Below are 15,944 nucleotides of genomic sequence, written 5' to 3'. Positions count from 1 at the left end.
AGCGCTTTCGAGGCAGCGCTGTGCCGGGCCGCCTGTCTTGTGGGACCGTCACCGATGAACTCTCGGTGACCCACCTTCAGCATGACGTAGAACGGACGAGGGGGGCGCCCGTAGTGGTATCTGTCACAAGACGGAAGTTTTATTTTCATTTCAGTTCATTTACTTTATCTTATTGCTGGGAAAGAGACGAGGGGGTCTCTCGTAGTTGTATCTGTCACAAGACGGAAGTTTTATTTTCATTTCGTTTCATTTACTTTATCTCATTGCTGGGAAATGGACCTCCCGCAGAGGTATCTGTCATAAGACTACACTACATTGGGGTATGCACGTTAAAGATCCCACGATTGAAAAAAGGGTCTTTCCTGGCAAAATTGTATAGGCGTAGATAAAAATGTCCACCAAAATACCCGTGTGACCTGGAATAATAGGCCGTGAAAAGTGGATGCAGCGCCAATAGGCTGTTGATCTACTGGCCGATGTGAATGCGTGATATATTGTGTAAAAAAAATTCCATCTCACACGGCATTAATAGGTAACATGCGCCTTGAGTCGCCTTGTGTGCTGAGATACGTGCGCGATATAAATCCTTGTAAATAAATAAATAAATAAGACGGAAGTTTGTGTTTTCATTTCATTTTCTTTCCTTTAATATCCCATTGCTGGAAAAGGGACCTCCCGTAGTGCTATCTGTGAGAAGACGGAAGTTAGTGTTTTCTTTTCTTCATTTAGTTTATCATCCTAAACAAAACTGTGAAACTACACACATTTACAAAAACAATACCAACAGTGCACTAACTCCTCACAAAAACAACCTCACTGTCTTGTAAAAACAGACAGACAGACAACAAAAACAATACCAACAGAGCACTAACTCCTCACAAAAACAACCTCACTGTCTTGTAAAAACAGACAGACAGACAAACAAACAAATAAAACACCAACCTCTGATTGTACATGCCGCGGAAGTCGATGTTAGCCGGTTGGTAGTTCTGCTGCTGGTTGCGCGGCTCAATGAGTTTGTACACGGCCGGCTCGCCGCGCTTCATCGCCAGAGCGTTCAGTTCCACTGTAGGCGTAATGTTGTTCACTGAAATGCCCGTCCACTTTAACTACTTAATTAAGCTGGGGTAACACACAACTATAAGTACAGAGGAAATCAGAATGATGAACTGAACACAAATAGTAACCTCCTATACGTGTAATGTTCACTGAAATGTCTGAGAGAGAAGAAAATATTGTGTGCATTTGCGAGAGAGAGAGAGAAAGAGAGAGAGAGAGAGAGAAGGAGAGAGAGAGAGAGAGAGAGAGAGAGAGAGAGAGAGAGAGAGAGAGAGAGAGAGAGAGAGAGAGAGAGAGAGGTGGGGAGGGAGAGAGAGAGAGGAGAGAGCGGGAGGAAGGGAAAGAGAGAGAAAGAGTAAGATAACTGTATCTGCAATTGAACTTAACTTCCCACCCCCAACCCTCCTCAACAATTTTTTCACAGCTTCATTAAAAAAAATTCTTAAACCCTAATGTGCCAGAGGACAGATTTGTGAAGAAATCACCAAACAGGATGTAACTTAACCTCTGTGCACATATTCTTATTCTAAACAAACTGAGAAAACACACACACACACACACATAAATACTAAACTCCCAAAACCGACGTGGAAAAAATAAAAGCGGGCCATATAAAAACAACCAGACATATCTTCTTTGTTCATGGGCTGAAACTCCCACGTTCACTCATGTTCTAGCACAAGTGTGTTTCTATGTGTATGACCGTTTTTACCCCACCATTCCCAGCTCTCATGGGAAAGTCAGACATATTATAACCTTCCCCTAATTTACCATTTTTTCCAGGGAGTGCCGGGTTAGGGAGTAGAACTCAAACCCTCAACTCAACACACACATAACACTTATCCCAGAACCGACATGGAGGAAAAAAAAAGAAGGGCCATGCGCAATAATTTTATTGAAACTGTCCCCTAATTTACCATTTTTTTCCCAGGGAGCGTCAGGTTTGGGAGTAGAACTGACCCCTTTCCCGTCATCTCACTTTAAAAACAAAACAAAGATATCCTCCTTCCTTTCCCCTTCTTCAAATCTCCTTATCCTCCTAACATACATTGTATTCGTCCGCCCAATTAAAAATTATATTGCCTTTTCAGAGCACGTTTATAAGCTTTGCTTGTTGTGCTCCAATTATCAAATTGATAGATTGCGGCATTGTTACCTGTAATTCTTTATGAATAAAATTGTTTAAACCATCTCACCTGAGTCACACATCCCTTCCCCCTCCATGTGCCGCGGAATTTTGGGCACCGGGTGGCTGAACTTTGTCTCTTGCAGCGCAATGTCTGCCGCTGCGTGCTGCGCTTTCTTGATGCTCTCCCCTTGGGCAGAGTACTCCTCCTCGCCCAGTTTCAGCTTGACGAAGAACGTCTTCTTGTGTGCCGGCCCCTGCTCGTCAACCAATGTGTACTGGTGTGCCACCTGGTGGTGACAAAACAGTTGTGTCCCCTTAAAAAAAAATTCTAATATTTTTTTTTTAGTTATGTCACTTGATCATAAAATGTAGGCTGTCTGCAGACAGAGGTCCTGTACAATGGAAACCCCATTTCAAGGCCTCCACAAATCTGAGAAAATCAGGTCTTAAAAAGGAGGGAGTCTTAAAATGGAGGGAGTCTTAAAAAGGAGGGAGTCTTAAAATGGAGGTAAATTCATCTTTTACAGTGGTTATAATCAGAAAATATAATTTCTTTCCAAAAAAAGCCTCCATTCATATACTACATACCACCCACCTTGTTGTATCTTGCTAGTTCGTTGACTAAGCACATAGGGGTTTTCTCTTTTGTGTTAGCCAGGTTTGTTGTCTCTTTTTCATCCTCCTCTGAGTCAGCGTTGTTGGATATGACCCCCTCCCCTCCCTTCAGCATCTCCGCTTGGGCCACGCCCCGTCCTCCCAAGTCCAGCCCTGCAAGAGTCAGCCATCAGACAAATCAAACATAATTCGAGATATCTGATAAACAAAGGAAGTAAGCACTCTAACTGCATACAACATGTGGAATCGAGTATGTGAGAGTTATTCGGAACTATTCTCCTGGTACCTGAGAGAATAACAACCATTGAAACGTAGAATAGTGTATCATATATACTTCTTTTCTGGCTTCCCTCACCGCCCCCTCTTTCTTTCGTTTCGCTAAAAGGAGAACGGTACCGGGGTAAAGGCGGAACTTACATTGTTACACTAAACACCACTTGTATGAAAAGAGAACTGTTACTAAGAAAACTTTAGCACGCTTACAATTTGCTTTTCCTCTTACTTATTGTGATGGTTACTATGTTAACTCCATCATGACACCGCCACAAACAACACCTAAGTCAACCCAAACACAGACATATGTAAGACAATAACCAACATTAAAGATGCAAGATTTTGTCCATTGTAGAAAACCACATACAATTGATAAATATATAAAACGCCAATGAAGAAGGACGCTCAGCTGTAGAGAGAAAGAAAGAAAGAAGAGAAAAGGAAGAAGAAAAAATAAAAAAAATAAAAAAAAAATAAAAAAATTAGGGTTTCATTCTTTTCATTTATTTTTCAGCTTGAAGCGGACTGCATGCAACTGAGGCACAAAAAAAAAAAAAAAAAAGCGGAAAGAAAGAAAAGAAAAAAAAAAACACATTGAAATGAACAAGCGACTTTTATCCTTAAATTGTATTATATTTTGCAGAAGATGCTGTTTTACAATAAGAAATAAAAGATAAACAACACATAAGTATTTACACACACGTTTGTGCTTTGACCTACAAAGATCTCTGAGATGTGATTACTGTTACTGTCTTATTCTAAAATTTAAGTGCAGACTTAGAGACGGTATCTTTGTCCCAACCCTGTGTAACCACAGTCAGTCTGCTTGACCCAACCCTGTGTAACCACAGTCAGTCTGCTTGACCCAACCCTGTGTAACCACAGTCAGTCTGCTTGACCCAACCCTGTGTAACCACAGTCAGTCTGCTTGACCCAACCCTGTGTAACCACAGTCAGTCTGCTTGACCCAACCCTGTGTGACCACAGTCAGTCTGCTTGACCCAACCCTGTGTAACCACAGTCAGTCTGCTTGACCCAACCCTGTGTAACCAACAGTCAGTCTGCTTGACCCAACCCTGTGTAACCACAGTCAGTCAGCTTGACCCAACCCTGTGTCACCACAGTCAGTCTGCTTGACCCAACCCTGTGTTACCACAGTCAGTCAGCTTGACCCAACCCTGTGTAACCACAGTCAGTCTGCTTGACCCAACCCTGTGTAACCACAGTCAGTCTGCTTGACCCAACCCTGTGTCACCACAGTCAGTCAGCTTGACCCAACCCTGTGTAACCACAGTCAGTCTGCTTGACCCAACCCTGTGTAACCACAGTCAGTCTGCTTGACCCAACCCTGTGTCACCACAGTCAGTCAGCTTGACCCAACCCTGTGTAACCACAGTCAGTCTGCTTGACCCAACCCTGTGTAACCACAGTCAGTCTGCTTGACCCAACCCTGTGTAACCACAGTCAGTCTGCTTGACCCAACCCTGTGTAACCACAGTCAGTCTGCTTGACCCAACCCTGTGTAACCACAGTCAGTCTGCTTGACCCAACCCTGTGTAACCACAGTCAGTCTGCTTGACCCAACCCTGTGTAACCACAGTCAGTCAGCTTGACCCAACCCTGTGTAACCACAGTCAGTCTGCTTGACCCAACCCTGTGTCACCACATTCAGTCTGCTTGACCCAACCCTGTGTAACCACAGTCAGTCTGCTTGACCCAACCCTGTGTAACCACAGTCAGTCTGCTTGACCCAACCCTGTGTAACCACAGTCAGTCTGCTTGACCCAACCCTGTGTAACCACAGTCAGTCTGCTTGACCCAACCCTGTGTCACCACAGTCAGTCTGCTTGACCCAACCCTGTGTCACCACAGTCAGTCTGCTTGACCCAACCCTGTGTCACCACAGTCAGTCTGCTTGACCCAACCCTGTGTAACCACAGTCAGTCTGCTTGACCCAACCCTGTGTAACCACAGTCAGTCTGCTTGACCCAACCCTGTGTAACCACAGTCAGTCTGCTTGACCCAACCCTGTGTAACCACAGTCAGTCAGCTTGACCCAACCCTGTGTAACCACAGTCAGTCTGCTTGAAGGGCAGCTGGCTGATTACACCTGACCACACACACACCAAAGGAAGGGCGACTCTTCTTGCTGCTATAGCTTTCCACTGGGAGGAAGCGACCCAAATTTTACAGCAATGGTAAAATAAAACAAACGAAACGAAAAACCACAAAATACACAAATCCAAAAACAGAGACGGCTAACGGTAGAAAAACAAGTAGTTTTGTTTTATAATAAACATTCCATTAATCTACAATTTTGTTTTTGTATTCACAAATTACACACATCTACACACACACACAAACCCCCTTACCCACAGCTCCGTTAGGAGGGGAGTCACCCCCAGCCAGCTTGGCGGAGGAGGCGGAGGAAGAGGAGGAGGGTATGGGGGAAGCGGAGGAACCCACGCTCCTCCTCTCCACCCCGCGGAACGTCATCCCCGTGCTGCTGCCCAGAATGGGTGTGCCTGCGACCGCCGCGCCCTGTGCCCCCAGCTGTAGCTGCTGGAACTGCTGCAGCATGTGGTGGTGTTGTTGCTGATGGGAGGACAGCTGGCCGTAGTGGGGAGAGTTGGACATACCCAGGGCGCCGCTCTTACCTGATGCCTGCTGCAGCGGCACTGGAAAAAAAAAATATATATAAAAAAATATATATAAAAAATTAAACAAATTAAATAAGGGTATTTACATGGCGCAAATCCAAATAGAGTTCTAATCTTAAGGACTTACAAAAAAAATGATTATATTAAACATTTTTTTTTTAAATCGACAAATAAACAAATACACTATGTGTGGAAGACACAACCTTTGTGCATGATCTGAAAAAACAAAGGGCACTTAGCGCTCAAGAGAGAGAAATTCAAGTTTTACGCCCTCACGGCAAAGCCATTAGGGGCATGTTCCCGGGTTTTAACCCGACTTTAGATGAGATACACAAGTGTATGCGTGTTTAGGTGGTATCAGCCATCTGCACTTATGGCAGAATGACAGAGGTCTTTTACGTGCCGCTGTGGTGACACAGGGGGTGGGAGATGGATACCGTCTCTGGGTCTGCACATAAAGTTGACCTGTGTCCGTCCCGGCCCGGATTCGAACCAGCGACCTTTCGATCACAAGTCCAGTGCTCTACCAACTGAACTACCCGGGCTACAACGACCCCCCTCTCTAAGGACTACCCCGCCACAACGACCCTTTTTTTTTAAACCGATGTGTTTCCTTATATAGTTGTCACCAGTGTAGCGACCACCCCGCTCTAACGTCTAAGGACAGACCTAACAGCTTGTGTAACGACTTTGTCAGAGAAAGCCAAGACTCTCAGTCAGCAACGCATCACTGACAAACCAGTTATAACCAGTTATAACTGTCTCCAGTAAGCAAAGGCACTAATTAACCACACAAAAAGGGAGAAACTGCCATCGCGATTGCAAAAAGTCTTGATGTTGGAAAATCGCAAATTCGAAGAATTATCCAAGACGAAGAAAACATTCTGAAAAGGTGGGAAAGTGGTGACAAGGCAGTGAACGCACTCACCATGCACTGACATCATACGAAAGCAGCCACACAAACACAGCACAGGGGCAGGTGTGCAGAGGCTTTGTGAGAATAAGCGTTGAAAACCAGTTTGAATAAAAAACCAGCAGATGGAGCCGCATGTCATAATCATTCTTCTTGTCTGGCTTTATTGACTGCATGCCGATCTTGTGGCAGTGACTACCCTAAGCCCTGACAACTGATCCTTGGAAATTGTTTGGAAGAGTACACCTCTCTATTTCTCTCCAATGCTCTTCCTGCTGACATGCAGTGACACCGGACACCCCACTGAGTTTAGCCAGCTACCCCCCCCCCCCCCCCCCCCCCCCCCCAGCCATGTACTGTTTGGTGCTGTGGCCAGAGAGGTGTCACCGGCTAATTGAGGCCAGCTGCACTGTTCACTCAGAGCAAAACTAGTTGACTGTGTCTAACTTTTGACAAAGCAACACAACTGAAGGGTTCACAGATTAGGTAACCCGAAACAAGAGTATCTTGTCAATGAAAGAGGTTACACACACAGATACGCGATGCTGAGAACGGTGGCCGATTTTTCACTCTCTTTCTCGGAGGGCCTTCAGCATTGCAGGGACTCCTGTAAAGAATGCTTGCTCAGAAACTAACTCTTTTTGCATTGAAACATGCACCAGAACTGGTGGACACCATCGACAATGTCAAACATAAAATCAAAGCAGTTTGCTTGAGGAAACGGTCGTCAGCAACTCAAACTTCTCTGTTTTCTTTTTTTAAGAAAATCTGAGGTGACTTTCTTTGTGGCCCCCTGACCCCGCCCCCTCCCTCTGTAAGGACCCTCCTCCATAAGGACCGATTTTTGTCAACATGTTCAAGGTCGCTAGAGAGGGGTTCCACTGTACTGGCCTTTGGCTAGAGATTCTGAACATGTAATAGTGAAAGAGCAAACTTTACTAGCCAAAACAACAATTTGTTTCAGCAACTTTACTCGCATTCAGTGAGTAGATGAACATTTCTACTCGCCAGTTACACATTTCTACTCGCCACTTTCAGGCCTAGATATATATAATCAAAAATTTTAGTGTAAATTTTCATTTGATTAATATACTTACCCAAATCTCATAAATAGCAATTTACTTCCGTTAAGTGCTTAAACGTTGAACACGCTTCCCTGGTAACACAAGGGAAGCCACTCCCCTAAAGAAAAATCACATAAACAGTCACTAGACCACGTGATACCTCAGGGTAGGCTCCCCTTATCGCCACGTGACACGCGGCCGCCATCTTCAATTCACTTCTTGACAAGCCTGAGCAAGTCTGAAAGCGGGGTAGGTGGGAGGGCATTTGATATGAGATTTGGGTAAGTATATTAATCAAATGAAAATTTACACTAAAATTTTTGATTAAATTACAGGCCCCCTCCTCCTCCAAAAAAAACCCCAAAAACACGATCAAGTTTTCATGAAGAAAAGAAAGCGATCATCCACGAGCCGCCGATTCATTGTCTCTGTTAGTTTTGCTTTTGTTTATACATCTTAATTATTTGCGTGTTTAACTCGATCGTCCTGGCTAAGCTATTGTTTCGTATGTTTCTATGTGTGTTGTTTGGATTATTATATATGTATTTGAGTGTCAGATAAACAAGTGTTTCAAACTCACATCAGCTGTGATCGATCCGGAAGTGACTGCCGTAAATGTATGTATGCGCATGTCTGTATTTACAGTTTGCGCATGCGTAAGTATTCTCTGCTAATAACCTTCACTCTTTGCTCTAAAGTCAGCACCAGTCTTTTCTTTGTTGGAGTTTGTGTTGCCATTCTGAAAGACTGACTGACTGACTGAACAAATTCTTGACGGGCTTGCAAAGGCTTCAAATAATCACTCAACAATCACTCACGTCTTCATTCACGAAAACAAACAAACACAAACACGCAGCGATCGCTCACACTCCAATGTATTACTTCCCCAAATCTCATAAATAGCAGATTGCTACTTAAGGAGGTGGGATCATAAAACATGAATATAAGCAGACAGACAACTCACCCTAAGTTCTGGGTAGAGCCTGCCCGGCAACCACGACCGCAGGTAGGACGTTGCATCCATAAGGACGAGTGCCAGAGACGTCCCTCAAATAGTAATTCAGGAAGACGTCTTCTGATCTCCAGTAAGCGGCGCCCAAGACCTCAGATAGACGCCTGGATTTGAAGACAGCGAGAGATGAGGCCCAAGCACGGGTCTCATGAGTCCTCGCCGAGGAAAGAGGAAGGATGAACTGAGAAGAACGCCCACCATCATTCTGCTGCCACCACACATAGGCTTGTCTAATGAGAGTGGAAGCCCATTTTGCTAAAGTGACTTTGGCAATGTCTTTGTGTCTAGCTGTGTTCGTGGAGATGAATAACAGCTTCTGACTACTAGCCCGAATGGGGCTTGTACGAGATAAGTAAGTCGTTAGCGCACGAACCGGACAGTTCATAAGATCTGGATCGTTTGGAGCTAATATATTAGACAGTGGATGAACTGTGATCACTGGTGATTGCTGATCTGGTCTCTGATTTAGAAAATCTGGTCGAAAATTAAGCGAGACGAAACCGTCTGCTTGAAACGAAATGTCTTTCTGCAGGCCAGATAAAGAATGTACCTCGCTACCGCGTCTGGCTGAAGCTAACAACAGTAACATTAATGTCTTGCGGGTTAGATTTGGTAAGCTTGCAGCATGCAAAGGCTCAAAGTCTGACGATCTCAAAAATTCAAGAACAAGAAAGAGATCCCAAGCCGGTACTGGTTGTTTGTTTTAATATCTGCAATCGAGGCGCCTTTCAGCACTGAAGCTATTGGACCGCCAAGATTGATAACATGCCCTAACTGTCGTAATGTTGAAGATATAACTGATCTTCTAACCTTAAGGGAGGATGCAGAACAACCTTGTGAAGACAACCAAGCCAAATGATTAGCGACTTGCATGGACCTAGGCGCTACTGGGTTGACGTTGTTTAACTGACACCAAGTATTCCAAGCTTTCTAGTGAGAGGAATAAACCGAATTTGTGGAAGCTCTGTGAGCTTTCTGAATCAACGAAACAGTGATGTCTGAAGCACCTGCGTGCAGAAGAGAATTTCTCACAACATCCACCCGTGAAGAAGCAGAGACTGCGGATTTCCGTGAGGAATGCCTGTTCTTGGTTGTAGAAGCTCTCCCTTTACGAGATTGAGAGGGACGGGAGAGCCCCGAGACAGACGTAGTAGGTCCGGATCCAGTGTTGGCTTGTCCATTTCTGATTAAGTCTTGGAGTTTGTCCACTCTCCTGAGAGAGGGCCGAACGGTCCAGGCTACTGTGTTGAATCTCATGCCCAGGTAAGAAAACTCCTGAGCGGGAGTGAGATCCGACTTGGTCTGATTGACTGCAAAACCCATATCCAATGCGAGGCGCAGGACGACATGAGTGTGAGAAAGGCAAAGATCTCGAGCCTGATGCAGAATCAGCCAATCGTCGAGGTACGCCCAAAGACGTACCCCCTTCTGCCGAATAAGAGCACAAATCTATCGAACACCCATTGTGAAGATCCATGGTGCTAAGGATAGGCCGAAGGGCAGGGCCCGAAACTAGTATGCCTTGTTTCTCCACCGAAACCTCAACCACTTCCTGTCGCAAGGATGGATGAGAAGATGAAATACGCGTCTAAGAGGTCGATGGAGGTGACCCAATCGCCCGGGCGAAAGGTGTCCCTGACCGTAGCTGGTGTTTTCATGGTAAAGCGTATGTCCCTTAGGCGTTCAGAGAGGAAAGTTCCAGAACTGGGCGCCACCCCCCTGAGGCCTTGGGTACCACGAAAATCCGGTTGAAAAATCCGGGGGAGGAATGATCTAATACTACCTCCACCGCTTGCTTCCGTAAAAGGGCCAGAATCTCGGCATCTATGACCATGACTGATTCCTTGTTGGCCGGAAAAGAAAAGTGAGGGAGAACTCTGGTAAGAGGAGCCTTTTCCTCTTTCCAGAGAAGCCGGAACCCCGATCTGACTATCCCTACGATCCAATTGTTGGTTACGTTCTGCATCCAAAATACGATCGCCCGAGACGGACCGCCCACCATCACGGGGATGGCGGCTGCAGGGATAATCAGATCAGGGGGGAATCACTGGGGGTTGGGATTTCGCCCAGACCCCCGAGACTTGCCAAAGGAAGGCTTCTTATTGCCAGAAGAAGCACCCCTTCCACGACCTCGAGAGGAACCAGAGTTTTGCTTAAAGCTACCTTTAACCGCAGGGGCCATGTAGGTAGCAGAGTCGGATTGTATGGTATGACTAGCGGAGCGTTGAGTGTATCTGGCAAACTCCAAATCCTTTGCCTCTTGGGTCTCTTTGTGAAGAGCATCAAGAGCCAAAGGACCAAAGAGCGCCTCCTCCGTGAAGGGAGATGTGCGCAAAGAGTCAATAGTTCGCCGATCCTGCAGTCTGGACTCGGAGAGGAAGTTATCCCTTCGAGTAAAAACTGCATGAGCGTAGAGCCGTGCTGATGACGCCATTTGTTGCGCCGAAACTTTAGCCAATGCCGACAAAAGAGCCGCCACATCCTGTTCGCTTGCATCTTGCCTGAACTCAAATGGTTCTAGGGAAGAAGTAAGCGCCCGCGTCAAAGAACGCAGCAGCGTATCCGAGAGGGATGCAAGTTCCAGTGCAGATCTGCCTGTTTCCTCTAACCCCAGAAGAGAAGATTCAGTGTAAGGAAACGCTTTATCCTTCTTGAAATGCTCAAAACGCAGGAAGTCAACAGCTGGAGTCACCGGAAGTGGAGCCCGAGGTAGGGCAAAAGTTTGAATCAACCCGCGATTGGAATGTTTCAACACTAACTTCCTGTGTGTGGCATGGCGAAACACAGAAGCCTGCTGCTCTGTGGCCAGCCATGAATCCACTGAAGGAGGAACCGGTCCATGCGCCACCAGAAGTGGCACTGGGCGAAGAGGAATGTTACTACCCAGCGGTGGGTGAGTAGCCAAAACTTTCGCCATTTCATAAGCCACCAAGGGAGATTCTGAGAAACGAAACCCCGAGGCGACAGGTTGCGATGGTAAAAAATCGTCAACCGCTGATTTAGGAGGAGCAGAATCGTCTACAGCTGCGACCACTCCCTCCGGAAAATACCGTGAGGTCACCTCTGCTGCAAGAGCAAGAGCCTGGATAAACCTTGCCGGTAACCGGAAAACTTCCTCATCCTGTTCGGAATTAGTACTTCCGTAAACAGACGAAGAGTCTTGCGCAAAAGCGCTTCCTTCCGGTAAGAAACCGCGTTCAGTACACTCAGTATTACTGGCAGCGGTAACCGGAACCGAGCGAGGTCGATCACCGGAAGTGACCGCCTCTCGAGACATCTGGCCAATGTCCTCTTCCGGTTCCGCACGCGGACCGGAAGATGCCTGTGCTATCGACGAAGCGTTATGTAGAATACGCTCGCGACGCACCCCCAGTGGGGTGGCACAAGAAACGTCCGCAAGAAAGGAAGGTGTACCCGCTATTGGACGCTCTTGTAAGACACGATTGTCACCCACTGTCGCGGAACGACAGCTGACTTCCTGTGCCTGACCAGACATACCTTGAAGGTGAGGGACACCTGAAGCCAGTTCCGGATACGAGCATGGCCACTCGTACCGACCGGAAGCTGGAGACTCAACCGAGACGTCGGCCGACGTAACGGTAGCTGAAGGTGTACGCAATTTAGCCAAAGATTGCACACCACCAACTCTAGAAGGAAGAATGGACGTAACACGACTAGCCGCTCTCCTTTCCTCAGCAAAAATGTCTTTAAGCTGACCAGCAAAGGAATGAAAAATATCCATCATTTGCTCCTTGTCTAACGGAGCTTTGTCTGCCGGTTCAATGCTAAGTACAGGAGCGGCAGAATCAACAAGAGACTCAGCAGGAGGATCAATAACAACACTAAATGAAGTATCATTGATAGGGTCCGTGACATGAACAGTAGGATTGGCTTTCGTTTTCTTAGCTGACCGCTTTGAAGAAGAATCTGAACTCGCTGATGCAGACGCACGTTTCTTATGTTCTTTGTCAGACATGTTGACCGAAAAAGTTGTAACAAACAATTTCTACAACAGAAAACGCTAGCCACAATACGAATAGAAAGGTCTCACCCGAACGTAGAGAAAACCAGGGAAAAACTCAGCTTCAAAAAAGCTGAAACGGCCACAAAAGGCCGGAGCGTGAACCAACACGTCTGAGCAGCTCAGGCGTTGGAAGAGAAGTGAATTGAAGATGGCGGCCGCGTGTCACGTGGCGATAAGGGGAGCCTACCCTGAGGTATCACGTGGTCTAGTGACTGTTTATGTGATTTTTCTTTAGGGGAGTGGCTTCCCTTGTGTTACCAGGGAAGCGTGTTCAACGTTTAAGCACTTAACGGAAGTAAATTGCTAAATTTATGAGATTTGGGGAAGTAATATGTAATTTAATATATATATATGATATGAAAGGAAAATGTGCATTAAAAAAAGTGAGAGCTATGGGGAACCAGTCACCTGGCACCTGGCAGAATAAGTCAATCACCTGGCACCTGGCAGAATAAGTCAATAACAAACATTGCAACGAACAAGCGACTTTTACTAGTTTTACTTTTAGCTACTACAAACTTACTTGATGTAATACCCGCTGTGTTGGCAGGCACCGTGGTGTGACCTTGAGTGGCGCCATGGTAACCTGCACTCTGGGACTGCCCGCCTGCTTGGTTTAGCATCTGCGACATTCTGTGCGCTCTGAAAGCGTAAACATTAAAAAAAACTAAATTAGACTGCAGTGCATTCATTCACTGATTCAATGTCTCCTGTGTTCAATACTGATTTTTCCATTTTGTAAATTTATGAATAGGTAACTTTTCTGTGGCATGAATCTTCAAAAAATTGTTTTTATCCTTCTGCACACACTACACAGTCACAGCACATCTTCAGTATAATTTTGCAGACTTTCTGTCATTCTTGAGTCACACATAATGAGTGAATGACAAAATCAAACACACACACACACACCTTTTCTTCATCAGAGATTGACTCCCTTGAGAGCCTGTTTACTGCTCCAATAGTGATGCCAAAAAAAAAAAACCCCAGTTTGTCATGATTCGGCAATCTGGGTGGTCTTCACCTTACTGCTAGATTTTCCAGTGTGGGTCCAGCCCACTTTTGAGACTGTTGACCGTGGGAGTGCGACCGTCTTAGACCAGGGGTGTCGTTTGGGTCGGCCCTTCGGCCAATCGCCGATTATTTTTTACTTTGGCCGAAACTTTCATGTCCCTATCAGCCAAATGTCCGAAGAGTATTCGCCTAAATCGGCCAAAGTTTGTCCAGTTTTTTGTATTGGTCAGGCTTTGATTGCTAAAACTGCTGCCGATGTACTTAGTCAACTGACTGACGTTTATTTCCTTCGCGAATACCAAAAACGAAACATCAATGTTTTGAACGGAAGCCATTGCCAACAAATATAGATGCCACACTCTCAGCGTTTGCGTTCGCGATAGTTTATCAGTCAGTCAGTGCTTTCGATTTGGATTTGAACATCATGTCGCAACCAAAAAAGAAAAAAAACTAAATTGGCCAAGGTTTGCTACCCTTCCCCAAGGTAAGTGATTCCGGACAAAATGACAGGAACACCGAGAATGTGGACAGTGTCAGCGTGAGTGGTAGTAGTGTTGTCAAGCCAGAGAATGAAAAGCGTCCTCCAAATCGTGGTTTCCAAGCAAAATGGCTCACCCTACACGGTTTTTTTAATTGGTGTTTTACCGGTCATGTTTCCCAAGGCTTGTCAAGATTAGCACAAGATTGGAAGAGTTTTACTTTCAAGAAATTAAAGTTAAAGGTTTGAAAAAGTTGCAGAGAACTGCATAGTGTCTGATGTAGTTACATATAATCCAGGGGCGGATTAGGGGGGGTGTTACAGGGGTTCCGGACCCCCGCCCCCCCCCCCCCCCCCCCGCCCCTCCGGCTGTCCCCCCCCCCCCCCCAAAAAAAAAATTCTGTGTGAATTTATTTATTTTTCTGTCTGTAAAGCCGGGGGAAGAGTTAATTGTTTAATTGTCACAGTATGCGACATGTCTTCCTTGTAACCATACTATATGATGTCGGGAGCAGATATATATATCAGTGAAGATAAATTGCCATTATTTAATACTAACGTTAAAAGAAATAATGAGTGGTTGCTGACACCAGTTGATCATGTTTAAAATCAAGGATAAGCCACACATTATTTATAAAATAGCTAACATTCTTCAGCTTTAGGGGGGCTTAGCCCCCCAGACCCCACCCCCACCCCCCTCTGGCTTAACTGCTCCGCCCCTGTAATCTGTGTTCCTAAGACAATGATTGTATGCATTGGTGTTCCCTTCTTGAGTCTTGTGCTTCAATGTTGCGGTGACTTTGTATGAGCCAAAATAATTATAATAGCCGAACATTTTCCAAGATGACAGTTTCGGCCAAATGTCCCAACATGAAAATGTCTACCAACACCCCTGTAGACCTGTATTCAGAGAACGCAACCGGAACGACACGTACTCTAGAACTTCCTTGTACTTACGCAGAAACTATGGCAAATCACCGTTGCACTCAACGACATAGTCACTAGAGACGAACTTAGTAAACATTCCCATCTGTGCGAAAATAATACCATGTGCAAAAAATGAACATGAAGAACTCATCAGCACACACATAAAACACTGTCATACCTTTCTTTGTAGGCAACCGTTAGGCTAAGTGCTGAAGAAGGCAGGGCACAGTATGCGGCGTTGCTGGCAGGTTGAAAAAGAGAGTTAAAACTGTGGCAAACAGTAAAGAAAATTACAGACTAACATGCAGCCATGTTGGTCAGTACCCGATTCTCGTCTCATTCGCGACAAAACGAGAATCAGCAAAACTGTAACAAAGCTATTATTTTATTCACGGACTCTTTTGAACTCATCAAAATTATAAAACTTACTTTGCGTCTAATAATTTTTGAAAAGTATACTATCCGCAGCAAAATATCCTACCCAGCAACATATTTGTGTAAAAATGGCGGCGGTGTGCGCGAGGGTTTGATGGTACAGCAGTGGAGTATTTGTGCCTGATAAGTTCTGCTTCTTTCCTTCGCAAAAATGACGATGATTGCCAAAAATCGCATCAAGAGTGCGTGGACTCCTCTGAGCAACGAAGAAGCAAACAACAGAGTAAGTTCTGACACACTGACGACGAGAATCTGTTTCCAGCAGATGAGACAGTTAAAATCAAGTGAAAACATGAATGTTTGCTGGGCATGCATACTTTGAAAATATAAATAGAGAGTAG

General features: G+C 45.4%; 2 protein-coding genes across 3 annotated transcripts in view; one reads left to right on the top strand and one right to left on the bottom strand.

Moving 5' to 3' along the window:
* The window catches only part of LOC138980791 (double-stranded RNA-binding protein Staufen homolog), a 15,764-nt gene extending 268 nt beyond the window's left edge, over positions 1-15,496 (bottom strand). Inside the window, exons 1-7 of the mRNA XM_070353681.1 lie at positions 15,347-15,496; positions 13,273-13,391; positions 5,449-5,754; positions 2,784-2,956; positions 2,256-2,475; positions 943-1,066; positions 4-120 (exon numbers count right to left, since the gene is read on the bottom strand). Coding sequence (XP_070209782.1) covers positions 4-120; positions 943-1,066; positions 2,256-2,475; positions 2,784-2,956; positions 5,449-5,754; positions 13,273-13,381 — 1,049 coding nt within the window. The 5' untranslated portion in view covers positions 13,382-13,391; positions 15,347-15,496. The remainder of the gene's footprint in view (positions 1-3; positions 121-942; positions 1,067-2,255; positions 2,476-2,783; positions 2,957-5,448; positions 5,755-13,272; positions 13,392-15,346) is intronic.
* A 171-nt stretch (positions 15,497-15,667) lies between these two features.
* LOC138979463 (F-box only protein 16-like) overlaps positions 15,668-15,944 on the top strand; it is a 52,742-nt gene continuing 52,465 nt past the window's right edge. For both annotated transcript variants that reach the window (XR_011460043.1, XM_070352183.1), the window contains exon 1: positions 15,668-15,826. Coding sequence is in view for 1 of the 2 variants with exons in the window: in XM_070352183.1 (XP_070208284.1) it covers positions 15,755-15,826 (72 nt within the window). In the remaining variant the exon portion in view is untranslated. The remainder of the gene's footprint in view (positions 15,827-15,944) is intronic.

This window comes from Littorina saxatilis, linkage group LG11, assembly GCF_037325665.1.
Source record: "Littorina saxatilis isolate snail1 linkage group LG11, US_GU_Lsax_2.0, whole genome shotgun sequence".
Taxonomy (NCBI): domain Eukaryota; kingdom Metazoa; phylum Mollusca; class Gastropoda; order Littorinimorpha; family Littorinidae; genus Littorina; species Littorina saxatilis.
Note: the sequence above shows the minus strand (reverse complement) of the source record. Positions and strands in the feature narration are given on the sequence as shown.